The sequence below is a fragment of the Henckelia pumila genome, chromosome 3, assembly GCF_033568475.1.
Source record: "Henckelia pumila isolate YLH828 chromosome 3, ASM3356847v2, whole genome shotgun sequence".
NCBI classification, from domain to species: domain Eukaryota; kingdom Viridiplantae; phylum Streptophyta; class Magnoliopsida; order Lamiales; family Gesneriaceae; genus Henckelia; species Henckelia pumila.
The window spans coordinates 134382942-134399781 of record NC_133122.1 but is presented as its reverse complement, the minus strand read 5'-3'; the positions used below and the strand labels follow the sequence as shown (position 1 = coordinate 134399781).

The following is a 16840-nucleotide window of genomic DNA, read 5'->3' as shown; positions in this document are numbered from 1 at the left end:
CAGATGAGGGTCCCAGATGGACATTCAGATCATTCAATATATCTCCGATCTGAACTGCAAATCCCTGGGATTGCTCTGTAGGAGCAGTTATTATAGCAGATAGTATGTTGAACAGAACAACAGACCAATTCATAGTAATACCAACAGAGATAGCAACCATAACATCAAATTTTTCAAATGTAATTGCATCAAAAGAACCTGCTTTGGCCAGAAGAGACTTGGCCACAATGTCGTGCAAAATTTTGAATTCCATCTTTAATTCCTTCTTCTTGCAAGGAATGCGGACTGGTTTATTTGTCAAGGAGTACATGCTCTTCATCTGTTGCTTTGTTTTGGCAGAGATAGTCGAGAAATCAGGTATGCCCTGTCGAGGTAGATCGAATGAAGTGGTGAATAAGGCGGATGTAAGTTGGACTGATTCTCCACCCAAGGTTGCAAATATAACACCATCTTCAAATTTGGCTGTCTGAAAGAACTTGGGCAATGCCTGCTTGTAGAGAGATTTCCCTCCTTCGAGAAATTTTCGCAGCCCAGATGCTTCCATTTTTCTGAACATGTCCACCATTCCTTAATCTGTAAGATCGAATATGGTGTGGAAATCAACTAAAAGAACATTTTGTGTAATGGGTATCATGTCGTTCCTGCAAAAATCAAAGATACAAATGCGAGTAATCTGTTCTTGCAAAAACAAATTTAGGGCTTCGTAGAGATGTCAAGAATTTGAAGAAGAGTAAATCCTATAAGTTTAAATAACCCAAATACGTGGCACATGACGTAAGCAACTATTCAAATTCAAATAAAATGCGGCTGATGAGATATGTCAAGCACGCGGAAAATAAAATAATATTTTAATAAATTCTCGTGAATGCAAAACGACAAACAAAAATCCCTTATAAATAGTACACTCGGATGAAAGGTCCGAGTAACCTTTCGCATATTCAAGGCAAGTGAGAGAAAACAAGTGAATCATGAGTTCCGATCAGTCTGTTGAAGAGTTCAAAGAAGAGTTGCAAGAGTTCATCCTTAAATGGGTGATGAGGCTTTGAGAATCTCAAGAAGGATTGATGCAATCCTCTAGATATGCAGATTAACTTTTATCAGCTCATAAACATCATTGATTGGACAGTTTTGAGGTTGATACAGTCGATGTCCCTTCATTTTCTTGTGATGTACCTATAAAAGCAAGGCTAAAATAAACATTAAAACCAAAAGATAGAGCATTCAGAAGATAATGGCTAGAATGAATAATAGCAATGGTCTATCTGTTGAGCAAGAGTATGAGATCCGGAAGGATCTCTACAGGAGGAGAGTTTTTGAGCAAGGGATGAGGATGTGGCATTTTCTTGATTCTCTACGCTATCCTCGCCGTGCTAACCTTCCTCCATTGTCTCCTACAATGCGTCGCCGTAATAATGCTAGTATGGGATGGTGCAAATTCATGTTTGGTACTCAAAATACTCGAGATGTTTTGAAGTCTTCAGGAGTTCGGCTTCTCATTCTTCTCAAGGAGCGAGATGAGATGCAGAACATATTCTTTGAGGATGACGTCTACAATGGTCAAGGCTCCCTAAGTGCTTGGATGATCAATTGGAGCCAAGAAATGCGTAGTAGAATAGATCTTGCTCGTGTAACTTATGATGCAGATCAATGAATGAAATGCAATATCTTTATGTTTTTCATCTGTTCCTCTGTTCTTGGGCAAATGTGTAATTATTATATAAGCATATATTCCCCCTAAACATGTGCTTAAATAATCAATATCAATTAAACCAAGAACATTACAAAAATAAGAAAACTTAGCGTCGGGTAAAGGCTTGGTGAAAATATCAGCAACTTTCAGATCAGTTGAGACATGTTCCAGACGAACATCTTTCTTTTGAACATGGTCTCGGATGAAGTGATGACGAATGTCAATGTGCTTCGTTCTAGAATGCAAAACAGGATTGTATATAATAGCAATTGCGCTTGTATTGTCACAGAAAATAGGTGATTCAGATGAATCAACACCATAATCTCTGAGTTGTTGTTGAATCCAGAGAAATTTTGCACAACAACTTTCTACGGCTAAGTATTCTGATTTAGCTGTAGATGTAGCAATAGAAGTTTGTTTCTTACTAAACCAAGAAATAAGTCTGTCTCCAAGAAATTGACAAGTTCCACTTGTGCTTTACGATCAATTCTGCAACATGCATAATCTGCATCTGAATAACCAATAAGATTAAAACTTGAATCCTTTGGATACCATAATCCGACGTTTTGAGTTCCTTTAAGATATTTTATAATCCTTTTGGCAGCAATGTAGTGAGATTGTTTAGGATCGGATTGAAATCTTGCACACAGACTGACTGAAAACATAATATCAGGTCTGCTCGCTGTCAGATAAAGTAAGGAACCTATAAGTCCTATGAATAGAGTTTGATCTACTGAAGGTCCAGCTTCATATTTACCCAATTTTATTGAAGCACTCATTGGAGTACTAGCAGCAGAGCAATTCTCCATTCCAAATTTCTTTAGAAGTTCCTTTGTGTATTTAACCTGATTTATGAATATTCCTTTATCCATCTGTCTAAATTTTAATCCTAGGAAGAATGTCAATTCTCCCATTATACTCATCTCGAATTTGTCCTGCATCATCTTAGAAAATTTCTTGCATAATTTGGGGTTAGTTGTCCCAAATATGATATCATCATCATAAATTTGAACTAATAAAGTATGATCGACTTTGACAAATTTAAAGAGAGTTTTATCTACAGAACCAATAGTAAAGCCATGATCATTAAGAAAGAGTGAAAGAGTATCATACCAAGCTCGTGGAGCTTGTTTCAACCCATAAAGTGTTTTATTCAGTTTGAACCCATGATCTGGATAAGTTTTGCTTTCAAATCTTGGAGGTTGTTCAACAAATACTTCTTCTTGGAGAAGACTATTGAGAAATGCACTTTTAACATCCATCTCAAATACCTTAAAATCCTTGAAAGCAGCATAAGCAAGAAATATTCTAATAGCTTCAAGTCTAGCTACAGGAGCAAAGGTTTCATCAAAATCAATACCTTCTTCTTGTCTGTAACTCTGTGCTACTAAGCGAGCCTTATTTCTTACTATAGTACTACTTTCATTGAGTTTATTTTTAAATACTCATCTAGTCCCTATTATAAATTTATCTGAGGGCCTAGGAACCTAAATGCCAGACAGAGTTTTTTTCAAATTGGTTTAGTTCATCTTGCATAGCTTCTATCCAGTTACTGTCAAGAAGAGATTTTTCTATCTTCTTAGGTTCTATATGGGAAATAAAAGCATCATGCATGAATTCATTAATCATCTGACCTCTGGTTCTCAAAGGTGCAGATGGATTACATATTACCAAACTTGGTGGGTGAGTCTTGGACCATCTGTAATATGGACCAAGATGATTTGTGTTTCCTTGTTGAGCTTGATCATTGTAAGGTTCAACATGATCTGTGTTTGTTGGGATTTCATTATCAACTGGTGGTTCTTCTGGTCTCTGTTCTTCAACCTGATCTGGCTCATATTGAATTTCTCTGTTCTGTATGATCTGGATCTCTTCTTCATCATCTGTGTCAAGCTTTGAATCTTCTATTCTGTTACTAAGATCATTTAAGCTTGGAGATTCATTAGTGACATATGTTTCATCAAACACAATGTGAACTGATTCTTCAATTGTTAGAGATTTAGTATTAAACGCTCTATACACTTTACTAACAGATGAGTAACCAAGAAATATGCCAGCATCTGATATGACATCGAGTGCACTCAGATGAGTCTTACCATTGTTGTGTATGAAACATTTACAGCCAAAAACTTTGAAATATGATATCACTGGAACTTTACAATACCGGATCTCATAAGGTGTTTTTCCGATTTTCTTATTAATTATTGATCTGTTTTGAGTGTAACAAGCTGTATTTACAGCTTCTGCCCAAAAATTTTGTGAAATACCTGAATCAGCAATCATTGTTCTAGCAGCTTCCTTTAGAGTTCTATTTCTCCTTTCTGCAATACCATTTTGTTGTGGCGTTCTAGCTGTGGAATACTCATGCTTGATTCCATGATTTTCAAGATAAGTAGACAGATTTTGATTTGTAAACTCGGTTCCTCTGTCACTTCTAATTTTATCAATCGATTGAGATTTCTCATTTTGAAGTCTTAAAAAAAGTTTAATCAATTGGGTGGCAGTTTGATATTTGGATTTTAAAAATATCACCCAAGTGAATCTCGAGAAATCATCAACAATAACTAGGGTGTACTTCATTTCCCCTAAGCTTGTTACTGATATAGGACCAAAAAGATCCATGTGCAATAGTTCTAAGCTTTTGGAAGAAGATTTACATCCTTTGTTTTTAAAAGTTGATATGATTTGCTTACCCAATTGGCATGCAGAACACACCTTATCTTTTGAAAACTCGATTTTAGGTAGACCTGTAACCAATTCATGTTTACTCAGATTGGCTAGCGCTTTGAAGTTCAAGTGATTAAGTCTCTTGTGCCATAACCAATTTTGGTTCATCTTTGTTGCTACCAGACAGACTGAAGTGAGTGGTTGATCCGACCAATTTACCTTATAAGTATTTCCACTTCTTTCACCTGTCATAATGGTTAGACCAGAATGATCTTTTACAATGCAAGTGTGATTTTGGAATTCTACACAGTAGTCATAATAACACAATTGACTAATACTAATCAGATTGTATTTTAAATTTTCTATAAGTAATACACCTTTAATGCGAATATTTCCATGGATAAGCTTATCCTTACCCATGGTTGTACCTTTAGAGTTATCTCTGAAAGTAATCTTAGGTCCTGATCCTTGAATGTAGTCAGATAACATTCTTCTGTCTCCTGTCATATGCCTTGAGAATCCACTATCCAAGTACCAGACTGCTTGCTTAATGAGTTCGTTTTTGTTTACCTGCAAAAGTAAAGTAAAATAACTTTGATCCCCATTCCTACTTGGGTCCATGCTGGATTAATCCCTTTGGAATCCATACTTATTATCCTTACAGGCTTTCCATGGTGTTGTCCTTTGGAAATAACTGATTTATCTAATGACATTTGTGCATTGTGCTGTGTATGCCAAGTGTAGTGATCATATTGATTATTCCTATTTGACTTCCAATAATTTGTATAACAGTTATTAGAATGTGGTTTATGTTGAGTTTATGAAGTTCTTTGCCTTTCAAGACCATATCCAGACCAATTTGATCTAGGTTTAGTCTATCGAGACTTAGATCTGTCTGGCTCAACATATCCCAGCCCTTTATGTAAGAGTTTACTCTTTTGAGGTATTGAATATGTCATAGGAATATCTGGTTCATATATTTTGCTAGATCTCACAAACTTCATGAATTTAATGTTGTTATTTTCCAGGAAAGATTGAGTAGTTGAGATAGATGAACTTCCTTCATTCATGTTGTAGCCTAAGCCAGATTTATCTCCAGCTTGCTTTTGCATTCCAGTAAGTTTATTTAAGGATATCGATGCTTTATTCCAAGATTTTACTAGATCTATTAATCTATGATTTTCAGATAAAGTTTCTTGAAGCTGAATTCTCATATCATTGTTCTCAGTCATTAACAAACTTATCTGAGCTTTTAGACTGTCTGATCCAATGTACTCATCTGAGTTACTTTGATCTGACTTATCTATTGGGCTCTTTTTATTTGTTCCGACTTCATCAAACTTATGAGATAGCATGCGATATTCATTAACCATCTCATTTAATTCATTAATAAGATCTTCCTTACTAAATTCATCAGAAGTAAAATCAAGTACCTCTCCATCATCTGGAAAATCAGTGTCATTGGCCATAAGACATTTGATAGCTTCATCTTCACTTCACTTGACGATGTTTCTGAGTCAGATGAAGTGGAGTCCGATTTAGCCCATTTGCTGTTACTTTCATCTGCTAATAGGGCTTTCTGTTCTTTCTTCTTGCTTAATCTCTTCCTTTCTTCTCTTTATTTCTTCTTGTATGATGTTCTTTTCTCATCCTTCTTAGGTTTTGTACAATCGGCTATGAAGTGTCCTTCTTTTCCACAATTGTATTAAGCTCGATTCTCTTCAGCTGGTTCTTTTGGTTTGAAACTTGATTTGTTTGCTCTTTGGAAATTATTGTGATTCTTCCTCATGAATCTTCCAAACTTCTTAACAAATAGTGAATTTGTTCTGCGGTTTTGGTTGCTTGTATTTCATCTGCTACAGTGAGAGCTTTAGTAACTTGTGATGTTGATGTGTCTTCCTCAGTTCGAACTCCCAGCTCGAACTCATAAGCCTTGAGATCTGCAAATAGATCATGTAGTTCGATCTTATTGAGATCTTTGGATTCTCTCATAGCTACTGTCTTCACATCCCATTCTCGTGGTAGAGCTCTCATAACTTTGAGTGCTACTTCACGGTTGCTGTAACTTTTTCCAAGTGCATTTAGCTCGATCATAATGCTGCCGAATCTTTCATCAAATTCATTCATTGTTTCTCCTGGTTTCATCTTTATGTTGTCAAACTTTTGAATGGCCACCATGAGTTTGTTTTCCTTTGTTTGATCGTTTTCTTCACATAGTTGGGTGAGCTTTTCCCATATTTCTTTGGCAGTAGTGCAGCTTTTGATCTTTCTAAACGTGTTCTTATCCAGAGTTTTGTATAGTATATCTCGGCTACATTGTCCAGATTGGCTTTCCGCTTGTCTTCAGAAGTCCATTTAGCTCGAGGCTTTTCTATCATCTATGAATCACCTTCAGTAATAGCAACAGCAGTGTTAACTTTCATAATCTTCATTGGTTCATCTGTTACTACGAACCACATGTGATGATCCAGCGCTGATAGATGTTCCCGCATACGAATTTTCCAGTCATCATAATCTTTTTTTGAGAACATAGGAAATTTACTAAATGGTGTCATAGCTAAGGATGTCATAGTTTAAGAGACGATTCAGGTGATAAGCAAGAACCTCTCTGATACCACTTGTTAGGATCAAAAATATGTGTAGAGGGGGGGGGGGGGAGGGTGTGTGAATACACTATATTTAATTTTGAACGTTTCTTCGATCTGATTTGTGAAAATCAGACAAAAGTTTTGTTGCTTAAAACTTTGATCTGCTCGAAAGATCTGAAAAATAAAAGGCGGAAGAAATCTTCCTTGCAGATTGAATATTTGTAAAGCTAAGGCAGATAAGATAAATAAGTGAAGTAAATAAAGAGATAGAGTTGTTTCTGGATGTTCGTAGATGAATCCTCCTACGTCACCCCTTTTTCTGTTTCCAGAAGGATTCCACTAGAAGACTTTGATTTATACAAGGTTTTGTACAAATCCAATCCAATCAATTCTTTGAGAGGAACTCCTAGCAATACTTTTTTCTGCTTTGAGTTACACAATGAAGCTACAGAATGTGCTTCGGTGTTTTGATCTGGAGCTATGAATGGTTTTGATCTGGATCGATTTCGTATATACTTTCTTTGAAGTTGATCGATCTTTGAAATATTTTCTAACTCAGAATATTGAGACTTTGATATGATGATGTGGGTATCTGAGTTATGTTGAGTGAAGACTTTTTTACTTTGAATGAACTTTGATTGATAGCTTGTGTTTTTCACTCTTGGTCTCGTATTTGAATCTTTGAAGTATTCGAGTATTTATAATCTTCAAAAGTAGCCGGTGAGCCGCCAACAATTTCTGATGATGAGCCGCCAACAATCTCTGATAAAGAGCCGCCAACATATCTTAATACATAGCTCACAAATCTTGACTTTGATGGAGGTAGATCAACGTTCAAAATATCATTAAATGATTTTGTCTTTTTGTTCAACAATCTCAGCAACGGTTACTTTGAAGTGAGACTTTGATCTGGTTGATTGCATATTAGATCTGTCTTAGATCGATCCGTTGAGAGTCTTCTTGATTTATTTGGATATCGGACACTTGATCTGGCAGTTTATACTCCGATTGGTTTATCCGAATATCTTGCATTTGATCTGGCATTATATTTGATCCGTTTGAAATCTCGAATATTTGATCTGGATGAATCCGAATAGATTTAGTCCTTAAATTATTTTATTACTTGATTTTGTTTTGACTTATTATTACCGAAACTTTTAGAGTTTGATCTCCAACATAAGTTTTAACCTTTAGTTTTCAATAATTATCTTAGTATTATTTATACTGCTAAATTTAATGTTTTATATTGATTTTTATTCTATCTTTGATGTCATGCTAATTACGCCACTACAAATTTTTTTCATTTTTAAATTATAATTTATTTTTAAATTTAAATAATTTAACATAATTTTAATAGTAGTTAAATAATTTATTCTCATTGTTTTTTTATCATTTAATGTTGAGTCAATGTTTTAGAATATCCATTTTCAATTCTTTATAATTATGTTTATATATCATTTTGTACCCAATGTGTTAAATATTTTTACAAGGTATTTTATTTTTCAGCTTATGATATATTATGTTTCAAGTTATATTTAGACTTATGAGTCAATAATTTTTTTAAAATTAGATAATCAAGTGGATACATATTGGAATATGTGATGTATATATATAACACTTGTCACTATAGTATATATATTTCATTATTATTATCATTTTTTATTCAATTATATAACTATTTGATCATAAAATAAATGATTTTACGTGCGGAGCACGTGCATTTTACTAGTACCATGTAAACATCCAACAAATCCGGGGACTTTCAGAACGGTTTGTATGACAAATATTATTTGGTTGGAAGACCCATGTTTGTTTGGGTAATTTTATTTTATCATATATTTGAGTTCAATATATTCTCCATCAACAATTTTTTATTCAATTTCGTCTCAGCTGACAGATACAAAACAAATATAATATTAATAAAAAATTATAAAATCCAATTTATGTCTATATTTAATTTTAAAATTACTTTCGACAACCAATCCGAAATAATGACATTTTATAGTTTAATAATTAATTCTTTTAGAGAATGATAATGATATTTAATATTTCAAATAATAAAATCAAGATTATTAAATAAAAATTAATAATGAATATTTCATAAATTTTGTGTGATGTTTGACAAATATGATATAATATTAATAAAAAAAATTATAAAATCAAATTTATTTTTATTTTTCATTTGAATATTACTTTCAACAACCAAATCATAATAATTACATTTTATAGTTTAATCATTAATTCGTATAGAGAATGATAACCATAAGGACCCAACTCGGATCACCTACTACTAGAAATCTAATAAGCATGCATTTAAATAAAGATGAACATTAAGCAAAAATAATAACGAAAACTAAACCCAAAGAAAAAAAAACAGTTATACAGTCATGAATCAAATCTCTCGGAACAAAAAGGAAGGCACTGCGCAACCACTGCTCAGCTCTAAACCCTGTCTCGAGCAACCGGCGTCCTCCAACCTGAGACCTGCTTATTTGAATAGGGTGTACAAGAAACACAATAATATGAACGTGAGCAACTACACTCAATACGATAAGCATGAGTATACCAACTTAAATGATGCATGCAAAAAATGTTTGGGTGCTGGGTGTATCTGAGTATCTGCTCAATCTTGGCGTCAATGAGTATGCAGTACCATCTGGGTCAACTCCACTGGATACCTCCAAACACTCGTCTTGATCACCATAACGTGAGTCCCCGTCGTCACGGCGTCTCGCGGTGATAGACAATCATAACGAATGTCGTAGCACTACAAGAAAAAAAAAAGGCCAACAACAACGCTTTTTCCGTGTTGTAGTTGTCCCAGAAAAAGCGTTGTCGTAGGCAGTATTGTAAAATACCGCGGTCAAAAACAACGCGAAAAAAGTGTTGTGGTATTTGGAAAAGACAACGCTTAAAAAGTGTTGTGATAGTTGGGAAATACAACGCTTTAAAAAGCGTTGTAGATTAATGCAATGACAAAGCTTTAAAAGCGTTGTGGTATTTGGAAAACACAACACTTAAAAAGCGTTGTAGATTAATGCAAGGACAACGCTTTAAAAGCGTTGTGGTATTTGAAAAAGACAACGTATAAAAAAAGTTGTAGATTGAAGCTAGGACAATGTTTTTTAAGTGTGAAAAAGCATTGCGCTTCGTTGTTAATTTGAGCGAAAATAACCAATAAAAAACGTTGTTTTCGACTTTTTTTTTGCAAATTTAAATGTCTATATTAATAACATCATTAAAATATATGAAAGTGCAAAGTAATGGGGCGAAATATTCTCATAAAAAGTATAAGATATGTACCCAAATCACACTAAAACACATTTCATACAGAAAATCTTGGTAATATTTGTCCCAATCCTTAAGCATGAAAAAAAAATGTGATTTCCGCACAAAACAAGTGACTACAGAAGGAACTGTTGATGAGGCCCAATGGAATGCCCACCACAGTCAGCGACGATCTCCGCCACCAGTAAGAACCAGACTTCTGAAATACAACATTAGATAACACAGGTTAAATATATAACACAGCAGGGGAAAACGAAATTTCAAATAATTGAGAAGGTAGGAAAATCAAAGATGAGTGGCAAACAACATACTATGTGCATTTATGGAGAAAATGAATGATAGAACAGAGCCGCATATAAGAACATAAAAAATAACTGGAGAGAATATGCTAGCATGAATATACAGTTAAAACATTAAAGAAAGCCACAGATAACGAGTAAACGAGTGCATTTAGTTTTCACCAAATAAAATTGAGGAAGATTCCATTGAGATACTTCGAATATATTCAGGTTCAAGCAAAGGCATTAGGTGGGCCACTATGCATAAACCTAGTCGAAGAAGGAAATGCAAACCTAATGGAATGAATTTATCAGACAAATATAAAGCTCTTTCATTTAACATTAGATACCCGTCCTAAATAAGTAGAATAAGAAGAGTGTCACGTCCCGAGTCCAGGATATGATGTAATAGACTAACAGATGTAAAAGAGCATAAATAACAGTAGAAAAAACCTGTTCAAGAGGGTATTAATACCTTTGTGGAGATGCTGCATGATTCCATGGTCATACATGCCAAAACATAACACTGAGGCTTCTGAAGAACGAACTTTATATACAATCAATATAAAGTTTGAAGTAAAGGCCACCAGAAGTATCTTCTTATATATAGGAGCAAGTGTATGATAAATGTCAGCAAACTTACTATTTTCTCTGATATTTGAATCGTTAGAGAGTAGAGTCTTCCCTCCCAAGATTGCGGCAGTGGTACACATAACTTTTCCTATGACAAAAACTGCTAAAATAAAGGAGTCGACACATCAAATTAGAAAATAAGGTAAAAATGGTCACATCCAAAATATAATGAAAAGAAAATGTATCTCTAGTGTTAAACATAAATTTTACAAACTGTTATATAGTAATATAGCTTTTGTTTTGCCGACATTATAGCGAAGATAGTATTTTCTAAGAGAGAGGTGTTGGATACCATAATTCTTGTCTACCATCATGCACAAAGTTGGCATAAAGAATGTTCATGTTGCATCATGCAAATTGGTCATTGACATAAATGTACAGTGGTGCATGAACAATGTTAAGGAAACCATCGGGCAACAAAGAGATTCAAGAAGTTAGAAACAAAGAAAGCTAACCACTCTAATCAAATTACATATTCATTGTTATAATGAATTTTTGCCAGTTAAAATCCACTAAATAAAAAAAATGCTTTCTTCTATATTCATTTCTGAAAAATTGCATATTCATTTTTATAATTTTTTTATTATCATAAATATATTTTTTTGTTGGTTAGTATAAATTACAAATTGTAAGCCTTGCTTACACATTATAATTTTTTTCATATTACCGCACTTACTATTTTAATTAGTTTATTAATGTACATGTACATTTCTAATATAATATAATACAATACAATATAATATAATATAATATTTATCAAAATAATTTCTTACTCATATTATTAAATATGTTATTAATTATTTTTTAATGAAAAAAGTAACATTAATGATTTCATTCAAAATAAGGACGCGCTCATAAACAGACATTTTAACTTCCAAAAACACAGTGATTATTCATTTCTCAAATCTCGAATAAAAAAAATTTGATGCCAAAAAAAAAAAAAAATCATTGCTTCCAAACAGCATTCTCAAATGTATTTATACCAAGGAAATCAATAAAGGTTGAGAGATATAACATAAAGAACATACTCAATATAGGCAATCGGTGCAGTATCCCCAACTCGAATTCGAGTCCGTAGCAATCAGGTGTATCCACCAGCTCTGTCTCTGTGGTAGAGAAATTTTCAATTCACTATCACATTCACAGATTAAAAGCAACGAAAAATTAACAGGTTTGACATTCACTTGTATCGATAAGCCAACTCTGTAAATATCTTGTGAATCACATCATCCCCTCGCACAAAGGCAGCAGCACGCCTAGCAGCAAAAAGAGTACCCTGTTATAATTGGGACATCCAAATCAAAAATCAAGAAACCAAACAGCTTATAGAGATGTAAGCAGCATTATGAAATCCATTTATTTAAGTAGACCTGTTAAACCGTAGACGGTAATAAACATTTCATTTAAATATTTTTTTGCTTCTTGCACAGTGCACCATAAATGTCAAGGATGAAATGTAATCCTTTTCGAATATAAATGAATTTGAGTATATTATAGTTTATGCCACTCATACTAAAGTGGTGAATTATACTCCAATAATATTTGGAAGGTGATTTGCACTTTCTGAGGCATGACTCAGACATCCATACTACAAAGCCCTTATATAATTCGTTTCTCAGGCTTCTATAATCTAGGAAGCTGGATGATATGATAATCTTATATACAAGTTTCTTCATGAATCATGGTTTAGTTTTAGTCTGAGTGAAAACATTCAAAGCTGTATACATCTCAGAAAGCAAAAGCTTTGTTCTTGGAACATGAGAAAGTCAAAAGGAGAACTTCATCAATTTAAGTGTATTTCGATAACGGATGCAGAGTAAGTTACAATGGTAATAGAAATAGTAGTAAAGTGTAAGAGAAGCCAGATTAGGAGACCTTGACGTATCGGTTGGAGCCATGACAATGCCTACAGCTTCTGGGAATCTGGTACCATCACCTTGAAACCAATATTTAGCAAGAAAGAAATAGGTGAAAAACGAGCAGGTTTCGAAATTAAATGAAGATCAGAACATATTGATATTTCTCACTGCACGTAGTTGAAGTTACAGGTAACTCTAGCGATCATGTTACTTTGTGTTGATCATAATATTGACCAGTAAGCTACTAAAACGACGAAAATGATCGCATGATAAAACTAGATGCTAAGTGTAATAATGTTAGTCGAAGATTCCGAGAAAAAGATATGACAGTGATCACCTGGTAGGTGTATTGGGTGTGCAGATCAACTTAAGACATGAAGCAGCTCTGGGAAGGATGCGTCTACAAAATCTTAAAAGAGTTCAATGAGCAAAAACTAACTTATAAACTCACACCCTTTAGTCTGAAGAAATGTAAATTCCCGTATTTGTGTCGATTTGTTACCCTCTCTAGTAGCAGTTTGACTTTAAATCAAACCTTTTCCAACGAACGATGGCAAGCTCAAGAAAGAAAAGTAGCAAAAAACTTACATGGATCCATCCTGTGGGGAGAAGGGACTCTTCATTTTGACCTCGTTCACAGTCTGGCACTATAAAGTAAAAATAAACTAAGTAAAGTTTGGAAAAGGCAACACACTGTGTTTAACTAAGAAACCATGAATAGTTTCATTCTTAGAGAGGAACCACATGGGAAAGGAAAACAAAACGAAAGACGAACAACACGAAAAGCTTCAAATTCTTACAGAATTGGAGGTAGACTCTTGTTTCGGGATTATTAGATTCGTCACATAAAAGGTTCCAGACTCCTGCATCATCCATAACACTTTTTTATACCATCTTAAAAAACCTCATCACTATCAAATATTCTGGTAACCTCATTTTTGTATAAAAAAACAGAGTTTATAACTCACGAGAAAGGCACCAAGAACTCCACATGTTTCAAGATTCTTGCTGGTGTTGTCACTTGCAAGGTCAAGAAAATCCTCCATCAGCCGTGCTGACTGATTATCGTTTACATGTATCAAGCATTCATAGAATCATTAAGTCATTTACAAATTCCTGGATTCGATTTTTGACGTAAAATAGTGATCATGTAGCTTTTAACTTACCATATGGATGTCTTTCAGATGTTTTGATCTGGTTGATTACTAGAAGAATACTGCGAGTGATCATCTGCTGCATCGCCTCCATGATTCGTGAAACTTCGGAAGCACCTGGCAGAGGCTGCAAAAATGAGATTCCGGGAGCCGGAAATGACTTCGTGACAACACGCACGTCCTGAAACAGAGTTAATCAGCCATGAAAAGGTCTAAAAAAAGGTGTGCTGATTATTATTTGTAGCAGAAACTTAAGGAAAATCACTTATTGTTGAAAGAAACATAACATCTAGAGGGGAATCGCCTTCAGAACAACATCCAACTGGATTTCTTCAAAGCAAAACAACCATTTTGCGCAATTCTATTTTCAGCAAGATTACCAATATGAATTATTAAACAGAGTTAAAAAATGCAACACCTCAATCTACAGCAATACACCATGAGACGAGAGAGTATAAAAAAACCCATAATTCAGCAACACTCAAATATCATCAGAGCCAAACGATTTCTCGCTATATCGAGTATTCAAGATCTCAGAAACGTGGAAAAAATTGATTCTTTTTTCACACATAAAAAATATAAAAGCTGGGTTCAAGCAAAAAGTGAATACAAGAATCACAAATTCAATAATCAAAGATTCACCCAACAGCTGTAACAATACAAAACATGAAATTTTGCAAATCCAAACATCGGAAAAGCAAGAAATCCATGCTCATCATGAAGAAAAAACCCCCGTAATTTCAAGTAAGTTAAGAAAGGCACACCATTTCCATCTAAAGATTGTGGAGGAGAAGACAGGAATACAATCACCAAAAACGCCTAAAATCAGAAGAGTTTCAAGTAAAATACCTCTAAGCAACAATGGAGATGTCGAATGAAATCTCGTCAACTACAAGAGCTACAATAAATCAATACTTTCAAGGTATTCACCTGTAGAGTAGTTCAAGAAAGTGAAGATGTTCAACGAAAGCGTAGCAGCAGATGCGAGGTGGGCTTCTCGTCCCGACGGCCCGAGCAAGTACAACAGATGCGAGGTGGGCTTGTCGGAGATCACTTGAAAAATCGTCTGATGAATAGAGAAGACCAGTAAAAACGAGAGAAAAAGGAGAAAGCAGATTTTGAATTGAAAGAATGAAAAAGGAGAAAGGGATCGGAAAAGAAAATCGAGAAGGGTTTTGGGGATTTTGGGGATCTGAGAAGTAAATAATATTATTTATTTTAAGTTTTATTTTAAATAAAAATAATAGTTTTTCTACAACGCTTTTTAAAAAATATTGTTATAATAGAAAAAAAAACGCTAATAGACAACACTTTTAAAAACGTTGTCTTTATTAATAAAAAGTATATAAGGACAACGTTTTTTCTTAAAAGCGTTGTCTTTTAAAAAAAGACAACATTTTTCACTAAAAGCGTTGTCTTTTAAGTGTTGTGTTTTTGCATTTTTGTTGTAGTGTAGGGTTGTGCAATCCTACTATACAGGCTAACTTATAGAAGGAATTGGCTCAAAATAAATATGCACATGCAACATAATATATTAAAGCTGTAAAGCATGTATTTATGACACATAATATATATGCAACACATAAGCATGCATATTCGCTGGCTATCTCAGTCAGTATTTACGTACCTTTCTAAGGCAGTCCTAGAAGCACAAGACTAGGGTCCAAGCCTACAAGCGGATATTTACCATATCACTATTACTGATCTAAAATCTATACCTTATCTATAAGATACTCCTTAATTCTCTTACGAATCTAGGGTTATACTTGCGTCCGTCGTTAGACTTTTGTTGTCAAAAGCCTTGACTTCTGAGCACAGCTTTGTTGCGACTCCGAAAATAGCCCGGTACCGCCCGAGCTACGCCGAGATGGCTAGAAATGCTTAGAAGCACTAAGAATATAGAGAGGAAGTTTAGAAATGAGCAAGAAATCTAATTCTCGGATGCCCTATTTATAGGAATCGATCGGAAGTTCCGAAATACCGATCGGACGTTCCGATCTATGCAAGCTTGCCACGTTTCCAAAGTGCCCTGATTGGAAGCTCCAATATCATGCGTGCAACTACGTGTCCAAACGCTGACGACACGTCACTAGTGCGCATGGCCTAACTCTTCGGTATATCCGATCTCTCATTCGGAAGGTTCGAACCCACCCTTAGCTTCCGATCTCAGCTGATATGGTTCGGTGCTTCCGAACCCACTTTGGACGATGCAAACTATTCGGTGGTTCCGAAGTCCTAATTCCATATTTTGTTCCGATTAATCACTTAGTTACTTTAAATTGGAATCTCTAGATCATGTTTAAAATTTAAGCTCATAAAATAAGATACGGGTTACTACATTCTTCCCATCTTAAGAGATTTCGTCCTAAAAAGCAATCCCGAGGAAACAGATAATTATCACAATGCATTGTTCTTTATTACATCTGAACATTACATGATACTAATACTGAATTCAAAAGGAAGTGCAAAACTCAAAACTACTCATGATTCTCTGAACGCATGCGACTTTCTAACACCCAAGTTGCTTCGGTGTTTTTGTGCTGCCACTGCACAATAACTAATGGTATGCGCTTGTTCCAAAGTACTTTCACTTTTCTGCTGATGATCCTAAGGGGTCTCTCCATGTATGACAAATCCTGGTCCAACTGAATCTCTGTCAGATGCAACACATGAGATTCATCCG

At 34.6% G+C, this 16840-nt stretch overlaps 1 protein-coding gene across 10 annotated transcripts; it reads right to left on the bottom strand.

Moving 5' to 3' along the window:
- Window positions 1–10019: 10019 nt before the first annotated feature.
- LOC140887931 (AMSH-like ubiquitin thioesterase 2) lies at window positions 10020–15331 on the bottom strand. 10 transcript variants are annotated; one of them, XM_073295543.1, is made up of 12 exons: window positions 15088–15331; window positions 14170–14338; window positions 13972–14061; window positions 13804–13866; window positions 13592–13650; window positions 13341–13403; window positions 13020–13067; window positions 12329–12400; window positions 12173–12250; window positions 11155–11232; window positions 10987–11058; window positions 10020–10432 (listed from the first exon to the last, which is right to left on the bottom strand). In XM_073295543.1, exons 2-9 carry the CDS (start codon window positions 14170–14172, stop codon window positions 12226–12228), a joined length of 423 nt encoding a protein of 140 aa, XP_073151644.1. In that variant the 5' UTR covers window positions 14173–14338; window positions 15088–15331; the 3' UTR covers window positions 10020–10432; window positions 10987–11058; window positions 11155–11232; window positions 12173–12225. The 10 variants fall into 10 exon arrangements, with proteins under 10 accessions (XP_073151644.1, XP_073151642.1, XP_073151645.1 ...); XM_073295544.1 differs by having other exon boundaries at window positions 10161–10432; window positions 11155–11247; window positions 12329–12420; XM_073295542.1 differs by having other exon boundaries at window positions 10162–10432; window positions 10987–11046.
- Window positions 15332–16840: the final 1509 nt, after the last annotated feature.

Bases quoted from the DNA above. Each gene is read 5' to 3' on its own strand.
- LOC140887931 (XM_073295541.1), bottom strand. The intron at 13,867-13,971 runs GTGAGTTATAAA...TGGATGATGCAG, and splicing joins GAGTTCTTGGTGCCTTTCTC to GAGTCTGGAACCTTTTATGT. The intron at 12,401-13,019 runs GTCTCCTAATCT...TTTTGCTGCTAG, and splicing joins GCTCCAACCGATACGTCAAG to GCGTGCTGCTGCCTTTGTGC.